This window comes from Moschus berezovskii, chromosome 11 (genome assembly GCF_049115385.1).
Source record: "Moschus berezovskii isolate FMDL1 chromosome 11, NW_MosBer_1.0, whole genome shotgun sequence".
Lineage (NCBI taxonomy): Eukaryota > Metazoa > Chordata > Mammalia > Artiodactyla > Moschidae > Moschus > Moschus berezovskii.
In genome coordinates, this window is record NC_142470.1 from 62836451 (window position 1) to 62852483 (window position 16033).

Genomic DNA, 16033 nt, shown 5'->3' on the forward strand with positions numbered 1-16033 from the left:
GACGTTTGTGGTTCAGTCTGCATCGTTAAGGTCCTGCCACGTGCCAGCGATGTGAGTGGGGAAGCTGGTTGAAATACTCATTGTCTGCTAACAGAGAAGTTAGTGTGTGTGGAATATTGTGTGTGGAAAGCAGAGAGAGAGAGATACTTAAGAGACCATGCATTTTAGAGGAAAACCCAAGGTGCTGCAAGAGCAAGTGCGTTAATTATCTTTGGTGAGAAACAAATTACCCAGCACTTAGCAGCAGTGGGAGCTGCAGACTTTTTGTTAAGGGCCAGTGATAAATATCTCAGGCTTTGTGAGCTGTCTGTGTCACAACTACTCAGCCCTCTGTCATAGTGTGAGTGCAGGCCTGGAATATGTGAGTCAAGGTGTTGGTGAGCTGTATTTACAAAAGCAGCCGGGCAGCCAGATCTGACCTGTAGGCAGGATTTGCTGCTGGCAGACCTGCAGTCAACATGTGATCATCTCCCACGTCCTGTGGGCCAGTGCCTGTGCTGAGGGTCTGGGAGTCTGCCTCTTCCTAAGGCTGGAAGGGGGTGGGGGTGTGAGTGGCCCCAGAGAGGGGACAAGAGTTACAGCGTTTCATAGTCTAACCCCAGAAATGACCAGTTACCTCTCTGCTGACCTTCATTGAAGCCCATCAGCGGGTCCCGTCCCTGTGGTGGGGGTGGTGACACACAGATGTGGATACTGTCAGAGAACTGGAAGGACCATTGGGATGAATGTGGGGAACCTGCAGCGGGGCAGAGACGTGGGGTCAGCTCTGAGTCTCACAAGGAAAGTAGGGGTTTGCAGCCAAGGCACACGTGGGGGCTGGTCAGCGATGGAGAGTTACTGAGAGGGACATTGGGGCTGGGCGGTGTAGTGGGGGAGGGATTGAGCCAAACCGACCTCACGGGATTCCTGCTGAAGACAGGCCAGGTCTCTGGACATCACCTGGGATGGGGAGTTGGGGGATGGGGAACCAATCAGATGCAGAGAATCTGATGGAGGTGGGGGGAGGGGTCCAAGGATCTGACGGAGGTGGGGGTTCTGGCTCAGCTGCCGAGCAGGATTCCTATGAAACTGGACACTCAGAAGTCAGGGTCTCCTGGAAGGAGAGCTTGGCGGAAGTGTTTGTGGCACCAGAGGTGGGGTTTGTTGACACCATTCTCAGCGTGCATCTTCCAGTTGGCTTTCCTGGTAGACTGAGCTCTTTGGAAGCTTGGTCATTTTGTTCTTTCTCTTTTCCCAGCTCAGTCACGTGTCCTGGACCAGGTCAATTCTGGTGGCATCTCTGCTCTCATTTATGCAGTAAGAAGAGATGGTTCTGGTTTGTGCTTTGCTGTGCTTGGTGGACTGGGGACAGACAGGTGCCTGGCCACCCTGGCATCAGCTCTGTTGACAAGAGGATTAGGGCCCCAGAGTCAGGAAGACTCACGTCCCTTTTGTATCATTTAAGTCATAAATGTGAAAGACGCTGCAGGGCACCACTCAGCCTCCTGAGTCCTGTGCTTCCCCTGCCTCCCTTCCACAGCTTCCTGGGAGTTTGTGGGTTGGAGGGGCAGAGGGACCCCTCCCCAGGCTCAGAGGGACACAGATGGGGAGCTCCCTGGACCCTGGCAATTTTACCGCATGTCCCCTTCCCTGCCCAGCTTCACTCGCAGGTGTGGATGTTTGCCTGGATCCAGGTCTGAGTGCAGCCTCAAGCAGTGATGGGTCCAGTGGGGGGAGGATCCACAGGGAGATCGGATAAGGAAGGCTCACTGTAAAGATGGGTCACTGACTCTTAAGGGCTCGGATTAGAGGGGCTACAGGAGGCCAGGAGGAACAGCCCCGCCCACCCAGGACACCCACTGAGGGCGGGGCCTGGAAGAAGGGGCAGCAAGCTGAGTGGCAGCTCCATGGCCCAGTGCCCAGATTTGGAGCAGAGTCCCAAGGGGTGCTCTCAAGGAGTGGGCGGGCCTGCCTGCAGTCGGGTCAGGTCAGGTTCAGTTAGGTTTGGCGTGACCACCACTCCTCTAGAGGCACAGACTTGCACCCCCTGAGAAAAGTTAGGTACTGGCCGAGAGCTTCCTCCCTAAGCCTGCAACCTGCCTGCAAAAACCTAGTTCGCCCAGTGGGTGGAGGGCCTCGTGGGAGGAGGGGGGCTGCATGGACTGGAAGAGGGGGACACGGAGAGACGCTATGCTAGCTGGCACCAGATACCCTGCTCGGCCCTCATGTCCCCCAAGGTACCTCAGGGGCATCTCAGGCATGATAGATGAAGCAGGTCCCTCACCAAGTGTGAAGTTAATGAAAGTTTTTAAAATTATCAGAAAACACAATATTTCAGCTCCTCCACTTCCTCTTGTCCAGTATTTTCAAATGTTGCTTAATGTGCTAGAATGTACAGAAAACATGTTCTGTGTTTAAAAGAAAACAACTGGCAGAGAGACATGTAGATTAAAATTTGAAAGGGTTGTTTTGCCTTGAGCAAAATGTTCCTTTCTGTCCTTTGTCCTGAAAGTCTCACTGTGTTTTTCGTTGAGAAGGCTGGCCTCACAGTCAGCTAGGTCACAGATGGTCAGAGTAACTCAGCTGGCTTCCTCCTCCAGCTCCGCCAAAGGTCAGCGATAGGGGAGCCGTCCCAGCTGAGTCAGAACTAAAATAAGAACCTAGCTGAGAGCCAGAAGGCAAGTAGGCCGTGGCCACCTTGCTCTGGACACTCTGCAGGGAGTTCGTCGTAACCCAACTTTCCCTGAAGTCAACACTCTCGCTCAAAATACTGCCCTTCTGTGTTTGAAATACAACACCTTCTCGAGTTTGTGTGTTTTGCTCAGGTCACAGTAGATCCCTTAAAAAGGATATTTAGGGGTGAGACTGTGTGTTTGTGGTCACAGCATGAGTGACAGAAGTAACCTGAGGGTGGAGGGGTAGCTCCAGGCGCATTTTCCCGTGAAAGATGTTAAACACGCAGAGAAAATCTGCCCAGCCTATAAGAGGAATTCTGAGCATGTTCTTCAGGTTGACCAAACCCTGCGCTTCTGAGTGACCATGGGGATGCAGTGGGAGGGGCCTGGGAGCCGCTCAGATTCCAGCCGCGATGGCAGTCCAGGGGGTTTCTTTACTGAGGGCATGAAGCCAGGCTGAAGTCACAGGTGGGACCCTTAGATGGAGTCACCCAGTCCCCGGGGACCTGGGGTAAGGACATGTCTGCCCACCAGCTGACCCATCCTGTCCCCTGAGACTTCACACATGTAGAGCTATTCCCACTGGTTGGGAGCTAGGGGAGCCTGAGGGGCTGGTTGGGAGGTGTGTCCATGCGGGCCTGCCTCTTTGTAGGAGGAGCAGGCTTAGGGCATCCCAAATCCCACAGCTCCCAGACACAGGTCAGCCAGCACAGAGCAGAACCCAGAGGAGCCTCGTAGGAGGAACTGGGCGTGGGCAGGCCTGGAAGGCCGGAAGCTGGGGAGGAAGGGCCTGCATGTCTCTGTCCTGTTGGACAGTGTCCGCAGAGCTGGGAGTGTTTTATCATCACCGGTCAAGGCGACTATCAACAGCACTCCCGATTCATGGAAACATGAGTGTGTGTGGATTTGAACAAGAGCAGAGATTAGGTGTCAGTTCGCTGTCTCTGTATGGCAGGACTGTAGTGTGTCTTCCCTGCCTCTTGTCCATCGTCTGTAATAAGCTGCATGTGTTTGGAGTTGGGGAGTCCAGCCCCGCATAGAGTCGTGCAGTCTGCCCCCGCCCCCGCTGTCCCAGAGCCCACAGGGTCCCACCAGGGGGCTGCCCACCACACATCATTCCCCAGTTTTCTGCTGTTAAAGATTGTGCCTCTCGCTTCTGTTGATGGAAATAATCAATAAACAATCCACAATAGGAATAGAGAGGAATTTGTGGCTTTTTGAACCAAACTGCAGACTGTAACCCAGAAGACAGCCGCTCAGGTGACAGAACCTGCTCCAGGGAGGCCGGGTCTCAGTATAGTTTTCTGTCTGTCGGAACAGAGAACATTAAACACGTCAGGGACGCATTCCTTCAAGGTTGAAAAACAACAGGCCAGCGCGTGCAGAGCCAGCGTGGCCTTGGCCCCTGGGAGGGAGTCATCGTCTGAGGACTAGCACTGGCATCCTGGAAGGGCAGCATTTAACCTTTACTTTAACAAGGACGTTCTTCGCTTCTGGTCAGTGTGTCCTTTTCGCTAATAATTAAAGCAGGTGTATGATATGTACTTGATAGGCCACAAATGGGTATAAACTTAGAAGTAACTCTTGTTTGAGTCAGAGTGGCATCCCCAGGCCTGCGTGTTAGGACCCCTTTCATGCCTCCCTCCCCACCCTGCACCGGGCTGGGCCTACACAGCAGGTGACAGGTGTGCAGCCCCTACTTCCACCTGGTGGAGGACGAGAGCACCTGAGTTATTCACTCTGGCCCATCCTGCTGCGTGGTTTCCTTCTGCTCTGCAGCTGGGAGCACTCTGACCAAGGGGCAGAACATCACGGGAGCAGCAGCATCCTGTGCTCTGGCCACTCTCACCTCTGTCCTCCTATGGAGGAAATGGGCATTTGTGCCAGAAACAGGGGCATGAGAAGGAACCTGCCAGCACCAGTGTCTTTACTTCATGTCACAGTTGTTTTGTTTTAGTAGAAAAGGAAAATCAGAGTGAATTTCCCATCTGAGTGAAATAGAGAGACAGTGAGGGCTTCCCAAATGACGCTGCTGCTGCTAAGTCACTTCAGTCGTGTCCGACTCTGTGTGACCCCATAGACGGCCTCCTACCAGGCTCCCCCATCTCTGGGATTCTCCAGGCAAGAACACTGGAGTGGGTTGCCATTTCCTTCTCCAATGCATAAAAGTGAAAAGTGAAAGTGAAGTCGCTCAGTCATGTCCAACTCTTAGCGACCCCATGGACTGCAGCCCACCAGGTTCCGTCCATGGGATTTTCCAGGCAAGAGCACTGGAGTGGGGTGCCATTGTCTTCTCCACCCAAGTGACGCTGCTGCTGCTGCTGCTAAGTCGCTTCAGTCATGTCCGACTCTGTGCGACCCCATAGACGGCCTCCTACCAGGCTCCCCCATCTCTGGGATTCTCCAGGCAAGAACACTGGAGTGGGTTGCCATTTCCTTCTCCAATGCATAAAAGTGAAAAGGGAAAGTGAAGTCGCTCAGTCGTGTCCGACTCTTAGCGACCCCATAGACTGTAGCCTACCAGGCTCCTCCGCCCGTGGGATTTTCCAGGCAAGAGTACTGGAGTGGGCTGCCATTGCCTTCTCCCCAAGTGACGCTAGTGGTGTAATAAAAAAAAAAAAACGCCTGCCAATGCAGGAAATGCCAGAGCCTGGGTTCAATCCCTGGATCAGGAAGATCCCCTGAGGAGGGCATGGCAACCCACTCCAGTATTCTTGCCTGGGAAGCCCAGCGGACAGAGAAGCTGGCAGGGTACAGTCCATGGGGTCGCAAAGAGTTTAACACGACTGAGCGACTGAGCACACATGCACACAGGCCCAGAGAAACAGTGAACACAGTCAGTCTGCCGTGTGGTAATGTAATCAGGATGTCCCCACACGCTGGATACACAGGGCTCCTGTGGGCGGAGGTCTTGGAAGCTCCTGCCAGGCACTGGGGTGGCATCAGCATGGGACTGCACCCACAGAAGGAGGAGCATTGACCTGCATGTTTCTGTGTCGGAGTCCGTTTCCCAGGCAGTTGGTCAGCACGATCTGCTTGGTGGTTACCAACCACATAGATGAGGACCTGCCATGCAGCACCAGGAGCTCTGCTCAGTGCTCTGTAATTACCTTACGGGAGAAGAATCTGGAAAATAGGGAATGTCTGTATATGCATAACTGATTGACTTTGCTGTCTGGCAGAAAGTAACAACGTTGTAAATCGACTATACTCAAATATAAATTTAAAAACCCACGTAGATGAAATGTTTGGTAATGATGCTTGTAATTCAGTTGAATTCAATATAATTCAATTCAAATAATTCCAAAATTATTTGAGAGGATTTGAATTTTAAAAGTGCCAGTTATTAAAAGTTGCTTTTTTAACTTTGCCAAACGTGCTCAGGCTTTTGTCCAGGCCCTCGGTGTTTGAGCTCTTAGGAACAGCTGCCATTCTTGGTCTGTTACCTTTGGGCAGGTTATTCATCTCAGGCAGGGTGTTACGTCAGGGGCAGAATTTGTTCTGGCTGAAATCATGGCATTGGTTGAGCTGGAGGACTTGCAGCTTTTTGTGCAGCATGTGGGAGCGCCGAACACCGGAGGGCAGGATGCGGGATTGGTCAGCTCAGCAGCAGACGAGCTGCATGTGGTTCCATATCCAACAGGCTGTCGGGTGCACTCAACCTGGGCCCTGAACCCTCCTGCTCTGGTCTGAATGTTTGTGCACCCCCAAAATTGGTATGTTGAGATCCTGACCCCTGATGCTTGTGAGGCCATGAGGTCAGGTGTGACGGTCTCTTGAATGGTACCCGTGGAACCCCTGTCCTTCCACCGCGGGAGGGCTCAGCAAGGAGGCGCCAGCCAGAATCCAGGGGGCAGGGGCAGAGTCCTCACCCGGCACGGCCACACTGGCCATCCTGGCGCCTTGGTCCTGGGCTTGCTGCCTCCAGGACCGTGACATGTGAATTCCCCTTGTTTATAAGCCACCTGGCCAGTGGTGTTTGTTCCAGTGACTCTAAGGGACTGAGACTCAGCCCAGTAGATGAGAAAACAGTCAGAGCTCATGAAATACAAGCCTCTCCAGTCTGGATGGATGTCAGGGACATCTGGGGTACAGACCTGTCCTGTGGGATCCGCCGGAGACCCCATGTCAGCCACGATGAGGAGTGGGGTTGATTGGACGATGGAAACCCTCGGGAGAACCTCTGGGAATCCCAGAACCCAGGAAACTACCTCACAAGCCCACTGCTCAAAGCTGGCCTTGAGGTGTTTTATATTAAAACAGCTTCCCACTTGCTTCAAGGCTGTCTTGCTTTGCAAGCTGTGGTGATCTCAGTCAAGGGAGTTCAGATAAATGTTTTCTTATGGTTACAATCATAGTCTAAAAGAATTGTTTGCATTTCTTAGAGTGACATTATTAAGTGCCAGAAATGGTTTAAAAGTAACAAAAGGCCTGGATATAAAAATTGAGCAATGGTGTTGATTTGGCCTCAAATTACCCCTTGTCCTCTTGGAGGAATAACTCATGTCCACTCTGTGTGGCTGAGTGGGGACATGAGGGACCAGCCAGCTGGCCCGTGTAGCCCCCACCGGTCGGTGCCACGTGGTTGCCTATCCACCCTCGGCTCCCAGACCCTGGGGAGCAACGCACTATTAGCTGCGTGAATCTTGTAGGAAACACGGGTGGCTCCTGGCCACACGCAGGCTCCCTGTGCTGAGTGGGTCGGGCACCTCTTACATACCCACTAGATCTGCAGAACACGCTGCGAGCACACAGTAGGAATTCCGAATGTTCTGATGTGACAGCACATAGTGTTAGGAAGTAACACAGGCAGTTACTTTGTAAGAAGCTGAGACCCCAAAAGAACAGCTGCCCCCTGCTACCCAGGAGATGCCCTCAGGCTGTGTTGGACCCTCGAGGAGCTGAGAAGAGGGACTGGAGAGTCTGCTCTCTCCCCCATCTACTCCCCAGGCCCCAGATCCCCACCACTGCAGGGCTGACGGTGAGCGCTGCGGGCGACCCTGTGGAAGGAGCACAGCCAGGTGCAGAGCATCCCTTGTCCTTTACCCGAGATGCAGACCCAGGAGGGCTGGCCGCCGGGTTACAGGCTCTTACAGGCTCGACTGGGGCCAAACAGGAGGAGTTGTAACTGGACACGGGCTCTCTCCCTGGCGCCCCTTTGGGAGCCTGGGACTGAGCTGTCACTGCCCAGAGCCGCGGAGGGAGTGGGTTCCTGCCAGCGCCCCCACCGGCTGTTACTTCCCCTGGAGGGTGGCCACACAGCCGGTCCTTTGTCAGGGGAGGGCCCTGCAGCTTCCAGACCCACCCGCAAGCTCTGGACCGGAAGGGCTGCCTGACCCAGGAGCAGCTGACGTGTGGGAACCAGGAGGGGAGTGCGGGGGAGTGACCAGGGGAGCCGCCGGGGTGTCGTGCGTCCCTCCATCCCGTCCCTCAGTCCTGCTGCTCCCACCATGGCACTCCGGGGCCCGCGCCCAGCCGTCATCCCGGAGGACCAGGAGGTCCCCCCGGCGGCCCGTAACGGGGAGCCCCGGGGTCTCGGCAGCCAGGATGAGAGGGCCGAGTCCAGGCTGCAGCGCCGGCACAGCGATGTCAGGGTCTACAAGGAGTTCTGTGACTTTTACGCCAAATTGTGAGTGGCCCCCTCCCGGGCCCCCTCCTGGGGCTGGAGTTCACTGCATTGGGGTTTGACCTGCACCTTCAGTGGGTCTCCTCCCAGGACTGAAGGTGGGGGGCAAGGATGCCCAGGACGAAGTGCAGAAAAGAAGGGAGGAGAGAAGGAAGGTGCTGCCTACCGGCAGAGGAGGGCCCTGCTGACTCCTCCTGGGAGCTGGGATGGAATCACTGCATCCCCATCTCCCGGTGTGCTTAGCAGGGAGGGGAGTTTACCTGGCCTGAGTCTCTGCTTCCTCCAGCCACTCCCTGGGCTTTCGCGATAGATGTCCCGCTTCTCTTTACCTGAGACAGCAAGCTCCTGATGAGCTCTAAGACCAATCGGACCAATACAGTTACACTGTAACCAGAATGCTTGGTGAACTCAAGGTGCTTTGGGGGCTCACATTCCTGCGCTTTAATGCTAGAATATATGTAAACAAGGCACTTGAATAACGGAAGGCTCGGTGATGTCAGGTTTTCTGTGTGCGGCTGATTTGTGGAGGAGGATCGGCTAAAACAGTTGTGACCAGACCACTACCAAGGCTTTCATGCTCCCCAGGCATACATTTCCCACCATGGAAATTCTCTCTGAAACATTAGCCTGTTAAGTATAACTAATCCAATGACAGCTCACCCTGACTTTTAAAAGTAGCTTCTATCATCTTTAGTAACCGTGTCAGTCACTGTGAGAAGACTGAAGAGGTCAGTGTTCAGTGTGGGCCTCACTTTACCATCTGGAGGTATTGGCTGCGGGGGCTGTGTCCCGAGGGTCAGGGCTGTACAGGAACTCTGCATCTTCCACTGAATTTTGCTGTAAACCTAAAACTGCTCAAAAACAGCCCATTAAAAAAATGTATATATACAGTGCCAGAGGGTCAGAGAGGAAGGGCAATGGAAGCAGTTGGTGAGATTATTGGTTTGTTTGGGCTTCTTTCCTCAAAGTTTCTGCTAATGTTCTCTTTGTTTTCTTGCTTGTTGTTAAAATGAACACTTCTTCAAAAACACAGAACTTTATCTCTGAGACTAATTTACTTTTCCTGTGTGTGTGGGAAAGCTTGCTTTTATAATGTCTCTACCTGTTTTCTCACTACATTCTGATCTGTGAGTGTTGAATTTGAGTGTGAATGGTCTGTAGTGTAATGAACATAAATGGGTCCGTGATAAACAGTTTGATCTGGGGACCCATTCGTAGTCTTAAAAAATATTAAGGTCTCCAAATACCTCTTGTTTCATCGGCATTTATTGTATTAGAAAATAAAACTGAGAAAAATTTTAAGTATTTGTGATTAGTTCATTTAAAATAACAACACGCTTATTACACATTAATAATATTAATATTAATTTTATATGAAATATGTTTCCAAGATGACAAAACCCTGGTAGAAAGAGTGGCATTGTGTTAACATTTTTGGAAATTGTGTGTCTCAATAAAGCCATGCCACCTGCCTTCATCCTTCTGGACGATGTTGTTTTGAATGAAGTTTATAAAGAAATCGTGGCCCCTGCAGAGACGTGGGGAAGGGGGGCCTTTCCTCCCAGACAATGTCACTGACCTGGGAAATCGGGATTCGGGCCACTCCAGGGTTTCTCCTGTAGCTCTCTTGGGATTCTGCTAAAATCACTGAGAATTCAGTGACTCTTTTGAGAGGATTTTAAAGGAGGGGGAACTTATGTAAACCCGGGGCAAATTCATATCAATGTATGGCAAAACCAACCAATATAATATTGTAAAATAATTTGCCTCCAATAAAAAATAAATTAACTACAAAAAAATAAAAATAAAAAAAAATAAATTAGTTACAGTGCCTGATGTTTGAGTAGCTCCTTTTGGTTTCCAAAGTGGTTTTATAGGCTTTTTCTTATTCGACTTTCAGAGTAGTACTGGGCCTGTGGGGGCGGCTGTGGGCCACCACGTTGTCAAGGAGCACCTGTGGATTTTGGTCCCTGTTGGGAGAAGGGGACCAGAACCAAACTGCCCTCATTCATCCCGCTCGCAGCAGAGCCGGGTGACAAGGGAGTTGACGGCTTCTCTCCCTGATCCCCAGTGCTTTTTCAATAACAAATAGAAAGTCCGATTCAATAGGAGACTTAGGTCAGCTTTGCCAAGTGTCAAGGCCACGTCCCTCCCTTTGTTTCCTGGCAACGCTTTAATGGAGCTTTGTTGGCGTGGGGTGGTGGACATGGACTTCTGCATGGAGTGTGAAGTCGACAAAGCAGGATGTTGCTCTGTGAGACCGTTGCCAGGAGAGGGCAGGGTCGTCTTCCGTGGGAGCTGGGGTGAGGTGTGCTCTGTGCAGACCTTGCTGAGGAAGCAGTGAGATGTGGGCTGGGATGGGGACACGGCAGCGGTCCTCCGAGGGGTGGGAACTCTCCCTCCCCCTTGGGGGCTGGGCAGGCTCCGAAGGTTGGCAGTGACTGCCCAAGGAGGGCTGAGTGGGTGTCTGGGGGTGCAGACGCTGCCCCTGGGACCCGACACAGCGGAGCACGTGTTCTGAGAGGGCGTCTGGGTATCTGAAAATAAACTTGCAAATCATGAAGCCGCTGGGCCAGCACCAGCCCTGCCAGGGCCTTCTCCCTGGGGGCCATCCAGAGACCCAACAGTCCTTCACTGGAGCCCACAGTCTGGAGAGATCTGATCAGGAGGGTCGGTCAGGTGCTTTCCCTTTACTGAATGCACCCGAGTGTTCAGGGTCCAGGGGAACCCTGGCTGGTAGCTCCTCAGCGGGGGTCTTGTCGTGGTTCCTCTTTCCTGACAGGTCTCTCAGGTCCTGTCGAGCGTGATACCATCATCCCGTTGTGGCTCCTGGGCAGGGCAACCTGGATTTTGGGCCTGTGTCTCCCCTGAACCAGACAGCTGTGCAAGGCTGGGCTTGTCAGTCTCTGGACCTGAACATCACTGGCTGTAAAATGTTCTCAGGGTGGGAAATTCTGTGGCTTTCAAATCCATCTCCCAATGACTGTGTTTGGATCCATCTCCCAGTGTCCGTGCTTGGCATTTGTCCTCTCATTGGGCTATAGGACTGAAACTGCTTTGGCAGGCCTCACCAGCCAGGGCCTATATCTGGGTCGTGCCTTCAGCGTGTCCAGACTGTGTTGGGGGGTAGTTTGGTGAAGCCGATGTCAGGCCCTCAGTTCAATCCTTTGAGGTGGCTCATGAGGCTCCCCTGCAGCCCTGGCTCCTCACAGGCTGGGCAGGGGGTAGGGTGCCCTCTGGGCTGTTGGCAGGAGAATGCAGGATGTTAGCGAACCAGAGGGTCTGCACTCAGATGCCACATGAGAAAGTGGGCTGGAGACCTTCGGTCACAGGCGGGAAGCCGGCTTTATGGACAAGACACGGTTGTTGTGAGCCCAGACCGATCTCTCAGGAAGGGCTGCCATCTGTGACCCATGACCCCTGTCTGTCTGTTGCAGCAACATGGCCAACGCCCTGGCCAACGCCAGCTGCGAGCGCTGCCGGGGCGGCTTTGCGCCCGCTGAGAAAATTGTCAACAGCAATGGCGAGCTCTACCACGAGCAGTGCTTCGTGTGCGCCCAGTGCTTCCAGCAGTTCCCGGAGGGTCTCTTCTATGAGGTGGGTGCGGGTGAGCTGCGGGGGCGGGGCAGTGATGCTGGGGGGTTGGGGGGTGTGGAGCAGTGATACTGGGTGGAGGGGATGGGGAGAGAGGGCCTGGGCACTGATGCTGGGGTGGGGAGCTGGGCAGTGATGCTGGGGGGTGAGGGTGGGGCAGTGATACTGGGTGGAGGGGACGGGGAGAGAGGGCCTGGGCAGTGATGCTGGGTGGTGGCAGCCCTGTGGATGCCCCCCAGCACCTGTGTCCTAAAGGGGCTCTTATTTGTGGGATGGAGGCACCCCATCTTATCCTGTTCTTCTCAGTATCTCTTCTTTCCCAAACACCTATTCTTCCTGGTCCTATGGTTGTTACCATGGGCACTGAGCACAAGTGTGTTCATGCTGACTGTCCTGAAATTCCCCCTCACATCTGCTTTGGGGCTGCGGACGGCCTCAACCTGGGAGTGAGGACAACAGTGTGTGTGTGTGTGTCTGAGCACAAGTGTGTTCATGCTAACTGCGGACGGCCTCATCCTGGGAGTGAGGACAACAGTGTGTGTGTGTGTGTGTGTTTTGTGTGTGTCTGTATATATCTGTGTCTGTGTGTATCTGTGTGTGGTCTCTGTGTGTGTGGCTGTGTATATATCTATGTCTGTATATGTCTGTGTGTATCTGCATGTGTGGTGTGTGGCTGTGCGTGGTCTGTGTGTGTGGCTGTGTATATATGTGTCTGTGTGTGTCTGTGTATATATCTGTGTCTGTGTGTATCTGTGTGTGGTGTGTGGCTGTGTGTGGTCTGTGCGTGTGGCTGTGTCTGTGTCTGTATGTTCTGTGTGTGTCTGTGTATATATCTGTGTCTGTGTGTATCTGTGTGTGTGGTGTGTGGCTGTGTGTGGTCTGTGTGTGTGGCTGTGTGTGTGTGTGGCTGTATGTTCTGTGTGTGTCTGTGTATATATCTGTGTCTGTATGTGTCTGTGTGTATCTGCATGTGTGGTGTGTGGCTGTGTGTGGTCTGTGTGTGTGACTGTGTACATATCTGTGTCTGTATGTGTCTGTGTGTATCTGTGTGTGTGGCTGTGTATATGTCTGTATGTGTCTGTGTGTATCTGCGTGTGTGGTATGTGGCTGTGTGTATCTGTGTGTGTCTGTGTATATATCTGTGTCTGTATGTGTCTGTGTGTATCTGCGTGTGTGGTATGTGGCTGTGTGTATCTGTGTGTGTCTGTGTATATATCTGTGTCTGTATGTGTCTGTGTGTATCTGCGTGTGTGGCTGTGTGTGGTCTGTGTGGCTGTGTGTAAGTGCGTGCCTGTGTGATCACCTCCTTGTGTGTCTGCACGCATGTCTCTATATGGTGAAATGTGTACACAGTTATGTGACACCCAGAGGTAGCTGCTGTTTGGTTTCTCCTCCTGCAGATTTTAAACTTTTCCTGTTTTACAAATCATTCCTGAGGAAGGAAAGGTGGCTTTTAAAGGTCACTAGTGAGTCGGTTGTTGGTCAATCCGACAGTGTTTCCCCATAGGAATGGGGCCTGGGAGGGAGGCTCGCAGCCAACCTGCAGAAGTCCTGGGGCGGCAGAGCAGAGCAGTGTGTGTTTGGGGACAAACTTCAGAACACCGTGCTGCTCAGACACATCTTTTCAGCTCCTACCATGTTCCCAGAGCATGCGTTCCCTACGACAGAAACCCTCGCCGTCAGAACAGGAATCTCTCTTTCTGTCAAGGGTGATGGCCTTCAGGCTGGTTCTGGGGACCGAGCAGGGCTCTCCAGTCCCTAAGCTGGTACAGGGGAGGCTGTGGCCCCTGGCGCCCAGGCTCGCATCACAGTCTCGGGGGTTCAGGGAGCCTGCCCCAAGGAGACCTTGGTCTCCACACTTGTAAAGCCCTCTACCTGCCTGATCCTTCTCGAGGCCCAGAGAGGCTGCGTGCCCTTGACAAGAGCAGACCAGTGATGTAATAGGGTTAGAACTCAGTTTGGTCTCTGATACCTGATATGGTTTTCTTTCCCTGACCTACTATTTTCAGAGCTAAGATTTTTACTGAAATGAGTAATTATGGCAATGGCCTTAGGAGAGATTCTAAGGAGGAAAAGAGAAGAGGCAGGCTCTTATCTCCATGGCTTGCTGTTGCCTCTCCATCACTTTCTTTTTCCCATTCTGTGAGAAGGGTACAAGCAGTCCCCCAAATAGAAAACATTAATAAACTAGATAACGTTGAACTCCAAGTCTTCTAGGCGTCGGGCATCCTTATCAGTGGAGGACTGAAATCACTATGAGGGAAAGAGGGATCCTGCTTACCTCGGTAGGATATGCTGCTCATGCAAATAATAAAACGGTCAATGCAATTTAACACTTGTAACATGCTTTTCTAAAAACTATTGATCAGTTGATAGATTAACTTGGCTGCATCAGAATCTTCACTGCATCGCGTGGGGTCTTTGATTCTGGTGCAAAGGCTCTCTAGTCGAGGCATGCAGGCTTCGTAGTTGAGGCACATGGGCTTGGTAGTTATGGCACAGGGGCTTAACTGCTCTTCCACTTGTGGAATCTTCTGGGACCAGGGATTGAACCCATGTCCCCTGCATAACCACTGGATGACCAGGGAAGTCCCCATACTTACATTTTGATCATTTGTATAGTAACAGTCTTTGTAACAGGCTTCCCTGGTGGCTCAGGTGGTAAAGAATCCACCTGCAATGCAGGAGACCTGGGTAAGATCCCTGGGTCGGGAAGATACCCTGGAGGATGGCATGGCAACCCATTCAAGCATTCTTGCTGAAGAATTCTATGGACAGAGGAGCCTAGAGGGCTATAGTCCATGGGGTTGCAAAGAGTCAGACACGACTGAGTGACTAAGCACAGCACATCACACAAAAGTGTTTACAGTTAAAATATGCTAGAATATTTACTGTCTTTAAATTTGTTTTTTCAACATGGGGAGAGGGGTCTGTGGTTCTTCTCCACCCTGCAGGTGGGGTTTGAGCCAAGACCTGGTGAAGCCTGGTGAGCAGGGGGCTCATTGCTCTCTGGAGGCGGAGGGTCACTTCTGGTCTCAGCTGGTCGGGGAGCCTGTCCTGTATCCACATGCAGGCGTGTGGCAGGTGCCACAGGGTACCCGTCTGCTTCACAGGCCTCAGGAGGATGATGGATCCTGGGGCTGTCTCCTACTCAGGAGGGGTGGTACTTTCTGTTTCAGTTTGAAGGAAGGAAGTACTGTGAACATGACTTCCAGATGCTCTTTGCTCCTTGCTGTCATCAGTGTGGTAAGTGTTGGTGCCCAGCCTGCCGTGAAAAGTAAGTTTCCTTCTGCAGGACTTCCTCCCACGAGCTGCGTAGGAGGGAGAGTCATCAGGTGCTTGTCAGCCACACTCCCCGTCATCAAGGTTAACCACCTGGGAGAGTCCTGACCTGAGAGCAGCAGTTCTCATGGCCCGAGGGGTGACTGACCTCAGGACCTCCTGGGCTTCCATGCAATTCCCTTTTGTCAATGCAGTCGGTGGGTGGCAGCGGGGACCTCGAGAGGCACAGGAGTGGCCTGCCAGTCACACAACTGGAGAACCTGGGATTAGCAAGTAGATGCTGAGAAGGCTGGATGCAGGAAGAAGTTAAGTCTGTATCACAAGAAAGCGGGCTGTGGATTTCTGTTTTCTGTGTCCATGACCTGATATAACCATAGGCCTTGGAGAGGGATAGCCCACACCTTGTTTAGAAAAGGAGAGCAGACCCAGAGATGAGACAAGATGGCCCGAGAATGTGGCTGCAGGGCCAAACACAAGGGCTCAGGGGACATGGAGGTGTTTTTCTAACGCAGCGCCTCCTGCGGGGTCCTAGCACAGGGAGAATGCTTTCCTGGGGCTGTGGGCAGGAGGCTGAGCTGCGGCCTGAGTGTCCCTCCTGCAGGTGAATTCATCATTGGCCGGGTGATCAAAGCCATGAACAACAGCTGGCACCCCGAGTGCTTCCGCTGCGATCTGTGCCAAGAGGTCCTGGCCGACATCGGTTTCGTCAAGAACGCTGGGAGGTAGGGGCAGGGCACTGGGCCCCTCAAGGCAGGTGGGTGGGTGGGCAGGGTGGCGCCGCAGGGTCACCTGTGCTCCCAGGTCATGCACGTGCAGTGTGGCGTGGCCAGGCCTGTGGGGGACACCCTGGCATTGTCCTGCATCTGGCATGGCTGCA

The 16033-nt window shown here is 52.9% G+C and overlaps 1 protein-coding gene across 6 annotated transcripts in view; it reads left to right on the forward strand.

Moving 5' to 3' along the window:
- The window catches only part of LIMS1 (LIM zinc finger domain containing 1), an 81691-nt gene that overhangs the window by 55502 nt on the left and 10156 nt on the right, over nt 1-16033 (forward strand). For 3 of the 6 annotated variants that reach the window (XM_055400789.2, XM_055400790.2, XM_055400785.2), the window contains exons 2-4: nt 11718-11877; nt 15054-15120; nt 15758-15878. In XM_055400789.2, the coding sequence (XP_055256764.1) occupies nt 11718-11877; nt 15054-15120; nt 15758-15878 (348 nt within the window). Of the gene's footprint in view, nt 1-8058; nt 8284-11717; nt 11878-15053; nt 15121-15757; nt 15879-16033 lie in introns of those variants that run through there. The other 3 variants (XM_055400786.2, XM_055400787.2, XM_055400788.2) reach the window with 3 other exon arrangements.